This window comes from Andrena cerasifolii, chromosome 7, assembly GCF_050908995.1.
Source record: "Andrena cerasifolii isolate SP2316 chromosome 7, iyAndCera1_principal, whole genome shotgun sequence".
Taxonomy (NCBI): Eukaryota; Metazoa; Arthropoda; class Insecta; order Hymenoptera; family Andrenidae; genus Andrena; species Andrena cerasifolii.
Window position 1 is genome coordinate 2,854,204 of NC_135124.1, and position 15,802 is coordinate 2,870,005.

The 15,802-nt window shown below is 39.9% G+C and overlaps 2 protein-coding genes across 2 annotated transcripts in view; one reads left to right on the forward strand and one right to left on the reverse strand.

Annotated features, from left to right (window-relative positions):
• Positions 1 to 2,176: 2,176 nt before the first annotated feature.
• The window catches only part of LOC143371668 (retinol dehydrogenase 12), a 47,846-nt gene continuing 34,220 nt past the window's right edge, over positions 2,177 to 15,802 (reverse strand). The window contains exon 6 of the mRNA XM_076817124.1: positions 2,177 to 2,348. Within this exon, the coding sequence (XP_076673239.1) occupies positions 2,192 to 2,348 (157 nt within the window). The 3' untranslated portion in view covers positions 2,177 to 2,191. The remainder of the gene's footprint in view (positions 2,349 to 15,802) is intronic.
• Positions 7,116 to 15,802, forward strand: part of LOC143371681 (uncharacterized) — a 35,840-nt gene continuing 27,153 nt past the window's right edge. Inside the window, exons 1-3 of the mRNA XM_076817151.1 lie at positions 7,116 to 7,355; positions 7,434 to 7,683; positions 7,789 to 7,886. Coding sequence (XP_076673266.1) covers positions 7,443 to 7,683; positions 7,789 to 7,886 — 339 coding nt within the window. The 5' untranslated portion in view covers positions 7,116 to 7,355; positions 7,434 to 7,442. The remainder of the gene's footprint in view (positions 7,356 to 7,433; positions 7,684 to 7,788; positions 7,887 to 15,802) is intronic.

The following is a 15,802-nucleotide window of genomic DNA, read 5'->3' on the forward strand; positions in this document are numbered from 1 at the left end:
TTGTTCTGCCATTACAATAATTTTAACAAGGCAGCTAACCAAAATTTAAAGCGAACTCGGGTAGATGTTACAAAGGGTGCGTTTCGCCACGTCTTAATTAAATGTCGCACAGCGACAAAATCGTTGTTGTCTGACCGACCGACAAATACTGACCAATACGACGAGAAAGTCCGCTGTTTGTTTATCGTCGTGTTGGTCAGTATTTGTCACTGTGCGACATCTAATTAATTCGTGGCGTTCTACTTATGCCCAAATCGTCTGCGCGGTCGCTATGTGGAATGAAAACCACGGGCGTTGCGGGCGATTTGGGCGTAAGTGGAACGCACCCAAAGAATCACGCGACAGTGGTCTAAGACCTGATATAACTGTTTTTTGTTGGTTCAATTTCGATCAAATTGCAGTTGTTATGATGGGCGAGGTTTGAATTGAAAACATTGTAACTATTTATAAACAGTAACTACTTATCGTTAGATATAATTTTTTGATTGTTCGAATTGCAGTTGCGTCGGGGCGGTGGACGAAATGCCTAATTATAGCTATGTATTTAGAAAACTATTCTACACTACTTTATGAAATATTCCACAACCCACTGTATGCAATATACGTGTACACTTCGATGAATATAAAAATGTAGTATACATATATTTCCCTTTGCGACATGGTTTAGATAGTTAGTATTCCCAAATTCCTTCATAATATCATTATATACACAACTTTGTGCAGATTTTAGAAATATTAGAAATTTATAGTCTTTATTTATTAATAGTCTGTTATTATGAATTAAGAAATCAGATATTCTTAAAATTATTCAACTTTTTGACTGTACTTCCGAATGGCCAAAGTGACCGATCGACACGAGGTTTGAGGGGAGGGATGAGGAGGGTGTGTGCACCATAAATCTAAAACCGTTGCTTCGGGAATTTATTAGTTTCCGAGATATTAATAAAAAAACTTTTAGTATTTCTGTTGACTTATTCCGACATAACTGGGGCTAGATTAGTGCAGGGGACGCGTAAAGCATGGTAGCGAACCGATGTGAGGTTAGAGATTTGAACCAGAAACTTGCGAATGCGATCCATCCCATTATACAGGGTGGATATCTATTATTTTATTCATTGTCAATGCTCTAGGGGGGGGGGGGATTCTATGGGCCAAAATAAGACGAAAATATAGAATACAATTTTTTAATATCACGTTTCGTTTTTGAGGAAATTGGCTTTGAATTTCAGTTAAATACGAATGCCTTTATGGCGTCGAAGGGGCACGCGGAGGTAAGGAGAACGCACCCAACTGTCCGTAGAACAATTTGGGGGGGGGGGGCAGAATGGATTACCGTTAGGGCTACGTGTGCGCAGTTTAAAAAAAACGGTAAATGTTTACTTTAGGGGAGGATTCTCCGATTTCAATGACCCTTGACATATCTTGTCAAGGTCATCATTCTGAACAACATTTCCCTCTAAATTTTTTGGCGCATGGCTTTGGTTTACGAGATATTTACAAAAAACTTTAGTTAAAACTAGACTACCGAATTTAACACACATACTCACATCGATTAGCTACCATGCTTTACGCGCCCGCAAGCGGGCGCCCCCTGCCCGCCCTTTTCTAGGCGCCAACCAATACTAATACCGTCGGCTGCGAAACAGTCGAGCGAGAAAATTGTTGTCACGCGCCTGCTTCCCCTTCCAATCTTCCTCTGGCGCAGCGTGCCTTCCGTTGTCAAGGAGACCATGCGACGCTACGAAGGCTGCCATGACGGGGTAGACCGGCTAGCGTCGTGCGGTATCCCTGACAACGCGGACGAGAGTGGGAGAACCCCAAGCTCCCGCGGGAGCGACCTCGGAGAGCCCTGGTATAGGCAGTTTCAATATACAATTATGTCAAGTTTTTTGCGAATATCTCGTAAACCAAAGTCGAGCGCCAAAAAGTTTAGAGCGAAATGTTGTTCAGAATGATGACCTTGATAACATATGTGAAGCTCAAAGTCATTGGAGAATCCTCCCCTAAAGTAAACATTTACCAAAAAACAATTTGTAAAAAAAATTAACACTAATTTTTTACTAATATTTCGGAAACTAATACCCGAAGCTACAATTTTAGATTTAGGGTCCACATGCCCACCCCCCCTCTTCCCCTCAAACTCGTGTCGATAAGCCACTGGGGTCATTCGGAGGTATATCCAATTTTTTTGTTATACTCTACACTCAGCGTGTTGGAGATTTGACTTTAACAATTTCTCAAGCGTTAGTTCCGATGGTAAATCCAGTAATTCGAAACTACGTTTCCAGAGCAGTTTTGCTAACGCTGGGTCACGAGCTTTTTCTGATGCCCTTGTTACCTGACAATTCCTAAAACAGAAAAATTAATAAATTGTAATATTATATATTCGAAAAAAATGAAAGAGATACAAACGTTTCTAACTAGAAGCAATTATTTAACGGTTTAAAATGATATATCTCTAATAACTATGATCATTCGTGATTACTACAAATAATCGAGGCTTCACGCTTCAGTTCCGTATACGAAAAGTGGTTTCTCTCTTCTTGAGAACTCTTAGTTGTTAGCTTAGTAATTATTCAAAGTTGGCACCCTTAAAAGGTATCAATGTGCGTGGTACAGCCATATCAAGAGACACAGAGTGCTCTATAACGCCACGACCCGCTATCAAGAACCCTTCGATTATTGAATCTCAACAATGGTTGATCCGATTAGATTTTGAATGGTCTTAATGGATAGCTTGGGTTTGATTTACACCAGAAAAGTGTTTTCGTTTTGTTCCTACGTGCCTTATGAGCTGAGATATTTCGATGTACAGTTGCAATTTGGCGAATTTTATGTTAGGGATTTTTCTCCATCGTCAAGTGTGGGCAAAAGGGGAGCATGAAAGGGTGAGGAAATGTCTCTCAGGCACGTCGTTCATTCGATGAAGGTTTCGACCAATCACGTAACAAATTGTTGTCACCTGACAGCCAGACAGCACATCTGTCAAGGTAAACGTAACCTAGCTAGTGTCAATCAATCATAACCTGTCAAGTGTGTAATAAGGTAAGTTGTAAAAATTTTGAAATGTCAGGAGTTTTTACACCATATGGGACACTGAATTATTGTCTCAATTAACAGGGTAAGGCGCTAAAATTTTTTAATAGACTTTTTATGTAGAGCTAGAAGTTGTCCGGAGAAGGTTCGACAGAGAAGCATCTTCTTTCGCACAAGTTTCTGGAAATTTATACCACGAATGTACAAACTAATATATTGTAACAAATTGTATTTAAATTGCCAGGTATTTGTATACTGGCAAATTTAGAGTTCCGGTAAACTTGCCGATGAACTGGGCCCTCGCTGATTTCGACGAGCTTCACATATGTTGCAAAACTCGACCTTTTGAGCAACTTTTTCCTTCGACAAAATTGGCGGTCGGCCTTAGTTTCCGAAATATTCGCAGGAAAACTTTCGATATTGTACAATCGTACTCTACGTATACGTGCACGCTCGCGATAGTGTGTGCAGCACCACGCTGTCGGCGATTGTCTTCTGTTTGTTAAACACTGTGCGGCAACCTGCAGCATGCGTATCTCACGGGTGCACGCGTGGTGTTGCAGCAAGAAAATGTTGCTGCGTTACTGTTTACAGATAATCTGGAAGCAGAGCATCAGCACGGGACCGTCGTTTATCTACTGTTTCGGTAAACTTGTCGAAAAGCTACCTCCTCACCGGTTTCAATGACGTTGACATATGTTGTCAAGGTTATCATTCTGAACAATATTTCCCTTTAAACATTTTGGCGGTCGGCTTTGGTTTACGAGATATTCGGAAGACACTTTACTTAACACTAGAACTACCGACGGTTTCACAGCCGACAGTATTAGTATTGGTTGGGGCTAGATCGGGGGGGGGGGGCGCTCGCGGGCGCGTAAAGCATGGTAGCGAACCGATGTGAGTATGTGTTAAACTCGGTAGTTCTAGTACAATATATGTAAAGGTCATTGAAATCGGTGAGGAGGTAGCTTTTCGACAAGTTTACCCATTACAGTAAATTCTCGTTACCAGCCGGACGAACGGGGCTGGCGGTGGACTCCTAACGTGTTGTGGACGCTATTCCGCGTGGCCATTGGCGCGAGTGAGAAAACCCAATGAGTGAGCGAGAGGAAACGAAAGAGTCGACGGCAACTTCGTGTCAACTCTTTCGTTTCCTCTCGCTCACTCATTGGGTTTTCTCACTCTCGTCGAAGGATTCCAAGAAATGGTGGAGATAGTCGCCGGGCTCCTATGCATTGTAGAAACGGGCTGGTAACGGGGATTCACTGTATATATATATACTCGAACCTTTTAGTTTACCCGGTATATACGTTGTCTGCCGATCACCGCGACGCATATGGAGAAACCGTTAAGGAGCGACGGTCCCGTGCTGACGCATACACTGCCACAGGGGCGTACATATATAAGCAGAACTAAATGTAGGAGTAGCAACCATTTTTCCTCAATATCTCGGAAAGTAAGGCCAACCGCCAATATTGTCAAAGGACAAAGTTGTTCACAATGACGACTTTGACAACATATGTGAAGCTCATCGAAATCGGCGAGGGCCTAGTTCATCGGCAAGTTTACCAGAGTTTCTATGTAAAGATTATAGGAATGAAGGGGGCGCACAGGCTTGGATAGAAATGAAGGTGACGCACAGGCTTGGATAGAAATGAAGGGGACGCACAGGCTTGGATAGAAATGATGGGGATGGCTTGGAGGTTGTCCGGAGAAGGTTAGATAGACAGAGGAGCATCTTCTTTCGCACAAGTTTCTGTAAATTTGTCAAATAAGGTAAATCGACAAAATTTGTCAAAAAACATAGCATTAAAAATTAAGAAAATTATAGTCGATTGCTTCCAATCTAGAGCAAGGCACATTACTGAAGAAAGAACGCTGAAAATACATCTCCCTTGATTTATTTCAATCTTTTGTGAAAGACATTCGTAATACTTTAAAATCCACAGTAGTTGCCACGCTATTTATTAATTTTATTAGTTTCCCATTAACAATATTTTAATTCACCAATAAATATACTATATTAATTTTATTCCAACACCAATAAATTGTGCCTTAAAAATATTGGATCTCTTCGTTCATTTACGCTGCATTACCATTAGCATTTAAATTTCCTGCAACAAGACTTTCTGCCATACGTTCTCACCTCCTTCGAACACATTTTGTAGTCTCTACACTTACTATAGCAAAGGGCCACTCTATTTTTATATAAGTTCTACATTATGTTGTTACTAAAATGTGGATTTTATATATTTACAGATAATCGAAGCAGAAGATGATGCAGTGTGATCTACGTCAGAGAAAAAAAGTTATTGTGACATAGTGTTATATTAATTAAACGATTTTATTCAGCTTCGATACTCTGTTTGCTTCTTGTATGTTTGGTTCATATCTGAAAACTCAAATTTAAACCAATTCCACCAATCCAATTATCTTGACAATACAATATATTTTTTAAAATAAATAACCGTCGAGGGGGTGAAAATATCCAGTCGTCAATAAACATTACAAAATGTGTGAAATCTCTACAAAATGACCTTTTTTTAAAAAAGGTACAAAAAAGTGCGCCAAGTATACGCGCGCGCAGACGAACGAAAAAAACTGTCGTAAATTTATTAATGTGCTATATTTAGCTTTACAAAACTAATGATATACAAAAATTGCGCCAATTACAACAATGGATATTTATACAAACAAAAAATGTATTAAATAATATTAAGCAGATATATTTTTATTTTATACAAATAAATGTTTCAATACCAATAAATATTTTATTCAAAATACTTGGCGCTGCGAAACCGAATTGGTGTTGCTAAACTGAATAAATATATATAAATTGTATTAATCTTTTACTTTCTTTCTTGTGCGTGCGTTCGTGAATGTGTATCTGTGTGTGTGTGCATATGCTGCACGCGCACGCTAAATGTGCACATGTAGCATAAATGTGACTATATATAAATGTAGCCTATATATATATATATATATATATATTAAGGGAGGTATTGTAAATTATTAATACTAAGATAATTAATATTTTTTGGTTTCGCAGCGCCAAGTATTTTGAATAAAATATTTATTTGTATAAAATAAAAATATATCTGCTTAATATTATTTAATACATTTTTGTTTGTATAAATAGCCATTGTTATAATTGGCGAAATTTTTGTATATCAGTAGTTTTGTAAAGCTAAATATAGCACATTAATCATATACTTTTGTCTAATATTGTACGTCCGGTACATCCTTAAGGCCTTTGGCGCACACAGAAGAAGTTATCCGATCGAGCTGAAATTTCGAGCTGAAAATTTTGTACACGTTTTATTGGGCCAAGTAGGCAACTTTTCCGCACTATTAGAATTTGATCATCGAACAAAAAGTTTTTCACCCCACCCTAGTATCCATCCTCACGTAAGTTAATCCATACCAATAATCTACACGCACCATTTCGTTAGTCTTGACTTTCGTATTATTTCAACGTCTAGAATCACCCCTTAAATATTCTCGTACATGTAACCGAATATACCTTGTATAACTGTCCAAAAGTGATTCAATCACCTCCTCAATCCCAGATTTAAACATGATAGAACAACTTTGGCACGAATTGTAAATGAAAGCAAACGAATATGCAATGTCCAATAAAGATCCCTTGAAAGCAGCACTACAGAGGGCATAGATTGACAATCGACCGCTTTTTTTAGAAAAATCAGTACGGCCAATTCCAAGTATAAAAACTAGTTTTGAACATAGCGTTTATGTGTTATTGTATAATTATACTTTATCACATATCTTGCACGATTTTGAGTGTGAGGCCAATTTCCTTCATGTTATAGTTACTTTTTTTGTAATAAAAAATAATTTTTATTTTCTGTGTACAAGTCATCAATCTGTATTAGACTAGAAGTTCGTAAATCAATTTTAGTCAAAATCCTTATCCTGTTACTAATCTAAAATAAAATTTCCATCGGTCCGCTGTGTCCGATTTTCAACGTGACTGTACGTTGAGTAGAGCTGAGGGCGCACGTATATTCTAACGGGGACGCGTGCGTATGCGTCAGAATGGGTGAGCGTGAACGTGAATGCCAGTGGGGACGTGGCTTTCGTGGTTGCTCAACGTATGCGACCCTACTCGTGAACGCCGACGAATGCGAATGCGCATGGCCTGAGCCGTCTGTTGCCGGGGTTTTTCACACACCGAAGGGAGTTTGGAATGCATTGCGCTCAGCGTTGATGATAGAGGCAGATCCAGGTATTTTTCTGAAATCGCGTAGGGGCCATTCCACGCCAACTCGATCGCTTTTGTACTTCGTCTCAGTTAAATCGTAAGTACTTAAAGTTATTAATAGTTAGTCTATATTTATTTTAATGCTAATTCTATGTATCTATATCTTTATTTATAGTACAGAACTATGACTGAGTGGTCGAACGAAGAATGTCTTCAGCTAATTTCTTTATACGAAAAACATCCTGTTTTGTGGGATCCTAAAAATAGTTTTTATTTTTCAAAACGGAAAAAACTTGATGCATGGGACAGCATTGCGAATGAACTTGGAATGGATGTGCAGATTGTGCGGCAAAAAATGTCGAGTTTACTCGGATCCTTTAGACAACAAAAGTCTAAAGGAAATCGTGCCATGGGCACCGGGAAAGGTATGTACAGAAATTGTGTCGATCTTCCACAACGTATTATTATTTATAATCATTAAATTATTTATATTCTTTATTTAATTATTCAAATTTACTGGTAAATTTCAGGGGCAAAACAAGTATACTGTTCAAAATGGTTTGCCTTTGAAAGAATGCAGTTTTTATTGGATAAGAATCAACCCAGGCGTTCCATCAGTACAAAAAATGTGAGTACACAGGGTTATGCAAACTGGGTGTACATAGCAAATTTCCCTCACGTTATTGTTCTGCCAAGGTGGAGTTCCGTTAGTAGCATAATCGCTTTGCGAGGTAAATTATTAAGAGGCAGAAACGACGAGTTGTTTCCATTTCTTTCTGTCATAGTCCTTCAACTTCCTACTATAAATTCCCTATTACTATCATTATCAAACACTTCGGATAGATAGTATAATTCTCTGATTTATTTTTCATCAATTTGAGGGTGGGAACAGCGTTGAATTCGAAAAAAAATATTTAATTTTAAATATTATTACTGAAAGCAATAAGAAATAACATTTATTGTACATTGTATAGTAGATTTTTTTAGTTTTAAGATGACCATAAACACAAAGTATTATCTCGACGTAGTGCATAGATATGTACTTAGAGCGAAATGATGGTGTGTCAGCTTGGTTATCTCGATTTTACAAAAATTTAACGATTAATATCTTCAAAACCATTCGAGCTAAGAGGCTAAAATTTCACACAAACTGTTTTCTTGAGACTAGCATGAAGTGGCCGAAATTTGAAAAATATTAGTGACTATGAGGCACATCTTGTGAAATTTGACGTGACATGGCTCGGGCGCGTCCAAGGCCAAGCGGGTTCGATAACAGAATGGGAAGGAGCTTGAAGAGTGAGAGCGGAGTGTTTGTGTGTGTGTACGTGTGTGTGTGTGTGTGCGCGCAATACCAAGCAGCTGCAGTTAACAAAACATGATTTTGTTTTATCAACTTTTGGCGATATCACGTTCGATTTAACTTACGCAGCTTTATATGCTGGATGTGAATCTGTTAGTTACATGGATAAGAAATATATATCCTGCTTTATAGGGGTATTTTGAAACCTTCCACTGATGAAGTTGTACAGCAATATAGATAATATGGTATTTACTTTTTCGAACTGCCTCTAGGGCTGACTAACTCCAAGGTGCATTCTTACCTGCAACGCGTCACTTAATTTATTTTAGTAACGTTTTTGGGCAATAGGCAGGGCCGGCATTCTCTATAAAGGGCCCGGATGCAAGAAATATTTTGGGGCCCCAAAGAATTTCTTAACGGTAAAAAAGACTAACAACTTTTCACGCACTGGTATTGCTAAGTAGTTCTGTGTTTAGAGCAGGCTTGGGAATTAAGTAATCTTTTCAGCCGGGTTTCAGAAGCAACGCCCTCTTTCTCCCGCCGCGCGTCTTGGCCCCCGCGGCGGCCTAGCTGCTTGGAGCACCTCAGGCTCGTACCACGTGCATCGCGCGTGGCGCATTAGGGCGACTTTGTATCAATTAGAGCTGTTACTTTTTGACCCGTCGGGTACCGGGCTACCTGGAACAACTTCAAGCCATTGAATATGGTATTCTTCGATCATTTTTGGCTAACATCAAACAATACCACAGACAATAAAATATTCAATTGCTTGAAGTTGTTTCGGGTAGCCGAGTACCCGACGAGTCAAAAAGTAACAGCTCTAGTATCAATAGGTTTCCACATCGTGACAAAGAGCACGATTGTCGATGCGTTTGTTTTGTCAACGCGCCACGCACGGCTCATACAGTACGGGCCTGAGGACCTCCAAGCAGCTAGGCCGTTGCGAGGGCCAAGCGCGGCTGGAGAAAGAGGGCGTTGCTTCCGAAATTCGGCCGAAAAGGTCAGTTAATTCTCAAGCCTGGTTAGAGCGTGAAATTCAAGTCAGTTTATAAAACTAGATTAATTTTAATCAAATAAAAAATTTTCGTTCTCATTTTTCCTTTCCTATTTTCTCTGTTCTTCATTTTTACTTCTTCTGGCGTCCCTGTACTACCCGGGCCCATTGAGCTCTAAACATTCCTGGAGAGTGAACAGCAGTGGGAAGCAGTAGAGGCGACAGCGGTCCGAGGGAAATAGAGAATAAGTCTGAACCCATCCTTTTTCCTATTATCCCTCTCACTCTCAGTAGAGAGATAGTAATCTTTGTTATGTATGTATGTGTGCGCTGGCAAGTTGACTTCATGCACTATACATCCATAGCCTGTTGTAAGACAGAGATAGGTTCACGTTATCTTCTCTCTTTCTCGGATCGGCTGCTATTGCTCTGTTCACTCTCCAAGTATGTTTAGAGCTGAAAGCCCCGGTCTGGGTATGGGTGCGTTTCGATTTACGCGTACTGCGCATGAAGTGCAGAGACAATCGTTCCGTTTTAGTTATTACGCGCATTGATGGTGCAGAGAATTTCCTAGAATCCTTTCACTTCAGATGCAACGAGCGTGCAGCAAACGCCGAAACTCAAGGTCCGTTCCGATTCACGCATTGAGTGCAGCAGGGATGTATGGTGCCAGAATCGTGGGACGTGGTACAAATGCTTACCCCCACTATGACCTACTGTCGTCCCCCACTTTCTTCCCATCGCACTGCACACAAACATATCCCTACTCCTGTCCATGAGAGCTGCTGTTGGGCTGCCGAGCATACGGGCAGGGGTAGGGATATGCTTGTGTACAGTACGATGGAAGAAAGTGGGGACGACGGTAGGCCATAGTGGGGGTAAGCATTTGTCCCACGTCCCCCGATTCTGGCATCACTGGAGTGCAGAGATCGCAGCGCAGTCGCTGCGCGCATTCATATCGTTCCGCTTCGTTATTGCGGTTCATGCGTTCTCGAAAACGGAACGGTTTTTCCTGCGTTTCATGCGAAATCAAAATGGATGCTACAATTGACAAAGAAACGTTGTTTATAATAACCTCGATACTATTAAATAGTAGTGATAATGAAAAGTAATAAAAACAATTAATTCTCTAATAATTACAACTGACACTTTTCTACGTTATTATTTTGAAGAAACATCATCTCATGTTTTTTTTAATACAAATGTGTAATTATATAGGCACTTATTACCTACTGAAAATGTTCTTCGAATATTGTTCTTGAATATCCCGAAATGACACGTTCTACACAATTTGTAAATTTTTAGGCAAACATAACCTCTCCGAGTGTTTTGTTTATAATTAATGATATGTATAATATTTCCGATTCTAAATGGCGAGTTAATATCATCTTCATTTTCGCTTTCATCAGCCGAATCACACCTGCTGATTTCATTATCACTATTATTTAATAGAATCGAGATTATTGTAACCGCAGTAACGAAACGGAACGATATGAATGTGCGCAGCGACTGCGATCTCTGCACTCAATACGTGAATCGGAACGGACCCTATCGCTGTACCCCCCCCCCCCCCCCACCCGTGGTCGGCCCTAGCCATATGCCACCATGCATTAGCATATTTTCATTGAGGAAAACAGAACCTGTCCAAAAAGAGTGATAGTTACCGCGTTTTGAACGGATTCTTATCGTTAGGATTTTTATGGGCAACGATATGATTTTCCCTTTGTAAAACTATAGTAGGAAAGGTAATCTACTTTCGGTACAGGAAGGATATCAGCATACGGTGGCCTAGGGGTATTAATTGGTCCCGAATGCTAAGAGCTGTTTCTGTATAAAGCAATCACGAAATTAGTACCCTACTTTTTAGGAATTTCTGGAACATAAACAGGGTTGTATTGGAAAACAGTTTTGGACGGTTAGAATTGCTTTGGAAGAGGGGTGGATTATTTTATTCGAAATCGATTACTTTTTCTGGTCGACGCCAAGGATATTGATTAAAATAAAACATGATTTAAGTTATTTATGTAGTGCAATAATTTACGTTATCATTCTACTGCTTTGAAATTTGTTTAAAAAATACAGGGCTTTGAATTTTGCAATGGTTAGCTATTTTTATGGAAACGGATTGTAGGTACATGTGAATTGTTATCTCGGAAACTATAGTTATAGTACTAGCAAAATACCCCGCACTTCGCTTCGGGCCTAAGAGATATTAAAGACTCCATGAAAGCACAGTTTATCCCTTTTCACACCTTTACGGCTTCATTAGTGCAAAATCCTGAAATTCATATTTAAGGATTTGTGTGGCTAACCTTTGTATGCAAAAACCGAGTTGATATCTATTCGGGCCTAAGAGATATTGAGAGGTCCGTGAAAACACAGTTTACCCCTTTCCACCCCCATAGGGATTAATCAGGGCAAAATCCTGAAATTGGTTTTTAGACATTTGTGTGGGCAATTTTTGTGAGTAAGAACCAAGTTATTAAGGTTATTAAAGAAACCGAGAATTCACCCCCTTCGGGACGGAATTTCCAAAAATCCTTCCTTTGCGGGCGCCTACGTCATGTACTTTCGATTCAATTTGCTTGGCGACCATGGCTATAATGAGATTCGACGCGATTCGAAACATTGTCATAGATTCGAATCGATTCGATCAGTCTTGAGCCCATCATTACCCCGAATCAAAGAAATTTATGCAGCATATTCGCTCGTACAACAGCCCTTTTTCATTTTCCACCATGGGAGCCCAATAGAGGGCGCATTTCTCGCGTGCGTTTATATCCTCACCACTTCTTGTTGTAATCCTTCGGTCGAGAGTGAGAGAACCCGTGAGTGAGCGAGAGAGGACGAAAGAATCGACACGAAGTTACCGTCGGCTACAAAAAAGAGAAAGCATGATACTTTGTCTCGCTCCGTCTTTCAACTCGAGCTCCAGCTCGACCCGCGCCTATTTACGTATAATGTACTAGCAGCTACTACATTGTACATACATAACACCTGATCGCAGGTTCTACCCATTTTCTAATTTTCCAAGTTATGGATTTTTTACGGCATCTTTGGGTGCCCAGATAACTTCATGCTGAATCTGAACCTGGTAGGCCATTGGGAAGTACGAAAAAAGCCTCTAGACAGATTTTGCTAAGAAACGAATAGCTATCTTAAGCGTCTTATTATAAACCGAATTCCACTTACGCCCAAATCGACAGTGATTTTCATTAAAGTAGGTTTTCCTATATGCGACTGGACGCAACGTCAAGAATTGCATAGTCAATTTTCTCGAAAATTAAGCGCGATATATAAAAAAGTTACTATTTCTTTTCTCCTTATAACAAGTAAATAAGTCGAGAAAAAGGAATACAATTTTTTGATATTGAGCTTGATTTTCGAGAAAATCGACTTTGAAATTCTTGACCATGCGTCCAGTCGCGTATAGGGAAACCTACGCTAATGAAAATCATGGGCGATTTGGGGCGTAAGTGGAATTCGCCAGATATATGTGAAAACCGTGAATACTAATTTTTGGCTTTATGATTCACATGTATAAAAGAATCCGTAGATATACGGCTTTTCCAAGGGGGAATCTGCGGAATTCTACGGAATTTTCAGCTCTTCCTTGTAGACCGAGAACTGGCTACATAGGGGTCAACGTGACTCAATGCAATCACAGTTCTTATTTAAAATGTTGGATTAGTGTTGCCGAATACGAATTCGCTGGTCTGCCGCGTCAGTCCGGGGAACTAACGCGGGGGTGGACGGTCAAACAGGTAAAATTTCTAGCGCAATAACGTCATTCTTGCAGTTCTGAAATTTCACATACTTATTGTTTACGCGTTTAATACATCTGTTTCTCCTTTGCACTAGTGGGACCGCTGCCGGCCACATATTGGAACGGCCCTGAAGGTTGCCGTACGGCTGCCATTCTAATATGCGGCCGGCGGCGGTCCCACTAGTGCAAGGGAGAAACAGCGTAATTATTAAACGCGTAAACAGTAAGTATGTGAAATTTCAGAACTGCAAGAATGACGTTATTGCGCTAGAAATTTTACCTGTTTGACCGTCCACCCCCGCGTTAGTTCCCCGAACTGACGCGGCAGACCAGCGCTCAACAAACGCGGTCGCGTCTGGAAGCTAATTCCCCTTCCCCCTCTACCCATAGGCACACTGAGCGACCATGTCTCTATACACGAATGCTAGGGAAATGGGTACGACCCCGCAGCTATTTTGGCGTTATTATCTTATGTTAGTCTTAGACATAGTTCCGGTGTTTTAACATGATCCAGCCAATAATTTTTTTTTTTAACCCATTTGTCGTTTTACTTAATGTTTCAAGCTGTTTTCCTAAAAGATAAAAGAATTATTCTGAATTAATAATTATCAAAATGATAGTTTTTTACGAGAGAGTCAGATGTCACGTAGCACTAGTACTTGACGCTAGTAGATGTCGCCATTCTCGTTTTACTTCTCCACTTGACGCCAGGAGATGTCGCTTTTCCAAAGCAGAATCAACAGACAAAAACCTTTTTCCAAACATCTTATAATGTCACTCCTCTGCCCTACCCCTCTCAAATACATGAAAAAGTCGAGGACAAAAAGAGTATTATTTTTACTTCTAAGTTAGATTTAGCTGTATGTAAAAAAAGTGATGAACTCCCCCCACCCCCATAAACATGACTCATATATGAAAGAAGCTAATTCCCTTTAATTCTCGAAAAAATTAAAAAAGTTCAGATGCAAAGATTGTGAAATCAACTTTGCTAATTCCAATTGTATACAAATCAATTCAGTGCTCAGATTTTTAGCTTCGGTTTTAAGTAATTAGCGGGACGTTGAATAAGAAAAAAATCCGCGTCTCTCTTAATCCACTACTGACTTTGATTCGATTAAATTAGTCTCTACCAAGTTTTTATTATCTTCGATCGTAAAATGATCTTCATACGGCCCGCTAATTACTTATTCGGCAACACTAATCCAACATTTTTTAATAAGAACTGTAATTGCATAATTCACGTTGACCTCTATGTAGCATGCTCTTAGGGCCTATGCACACGGCGAGTTTTTGCAGCGACACAGTCGCGCGTTTCGCGAACGTGCGACTCCATCGCTGCAGAAGGGTAACTGAAACAATTGCCAGCGATTGTATCGATGCAAACGCGCGACCAGGGGTGGACACTCCAATGCTTTAAAAGTGCAGAAAGATAAACACCAGTGACGCCATCTAGTGGATACTCAGAACCCCAAAATAAGATAATATATGGCCGTTCAAATGATGGAGATATTATTCAGATAATGTGCTGATACGTAATTAAAGAACTTAATAAAATAAAGAGACCAATAGAAAAACATACAGAAATGCATAATTAGTTGTTGCAGTAACTATTTGTAATAACTAATTTGTTATTTCTGTATGTTTTTCTATTGGTCTCTTCATTTTATTAATTTCTTATTCATAAAAGTGTGTTTTATGAATAAGAAAAAGTAATGAAATTGTTTTAAAGAATTTTTTTATTATATATCAAGATACAGTCCATCTGTTACATCTCGTACGTCCATAACACGAAACTTCTCTACGCTCAGAACTTCTTTACAAATATCTTTTATTGCTGGAGACAGTTTAACAGTTTGCTTAAACCCTATAATGCTAAGTGCATAATTATATTAATTACTTATATCACAGTGTTTCCATAAAACGGCGTATTTCCATTTTTGACCTTGAAGCGAATTTTGATGGCATCGTCTTAATAATCTTAAATTACATTCTCTAGTGGCACAAAACACAACAAAATAGGTTAATGTCACTGACAATTGTAAATGGCGGCCACGTGCAACTGATTTGAACTGATTACTGAGTGCAAAGAAGACAGACGCAACCTACCACCAACAGAGTGAGGGGCGTGGGAGGGCGACACAACGCCATCTAGCGTATACTAAAAACGGGATGAACTATGTTTCTGCACGGCGCCTATATTACTGTCCACCCCTTGCGCGCGACTAATTGTAAGCGTTCACTCAGTGTTCGGCAGAGTTTGGAGGGATTCGGCTGCACCGATAGAGGGGGAAACACCTACAGGAGCGGTGGTAATGTGTGCATGAACTGCGCTGCATCAGTCACGCACCACACCACTCCTCTAGTAGGTGTTTCCCCCTCCATCACTGCAGCTCCATCGTTCCGAACACTGCGTCACATTTGTATCGCTGCTGCATCGCGACTGGTGCTACACAAGTGTGCAAAGATAAACGGGCAGCGACTGCA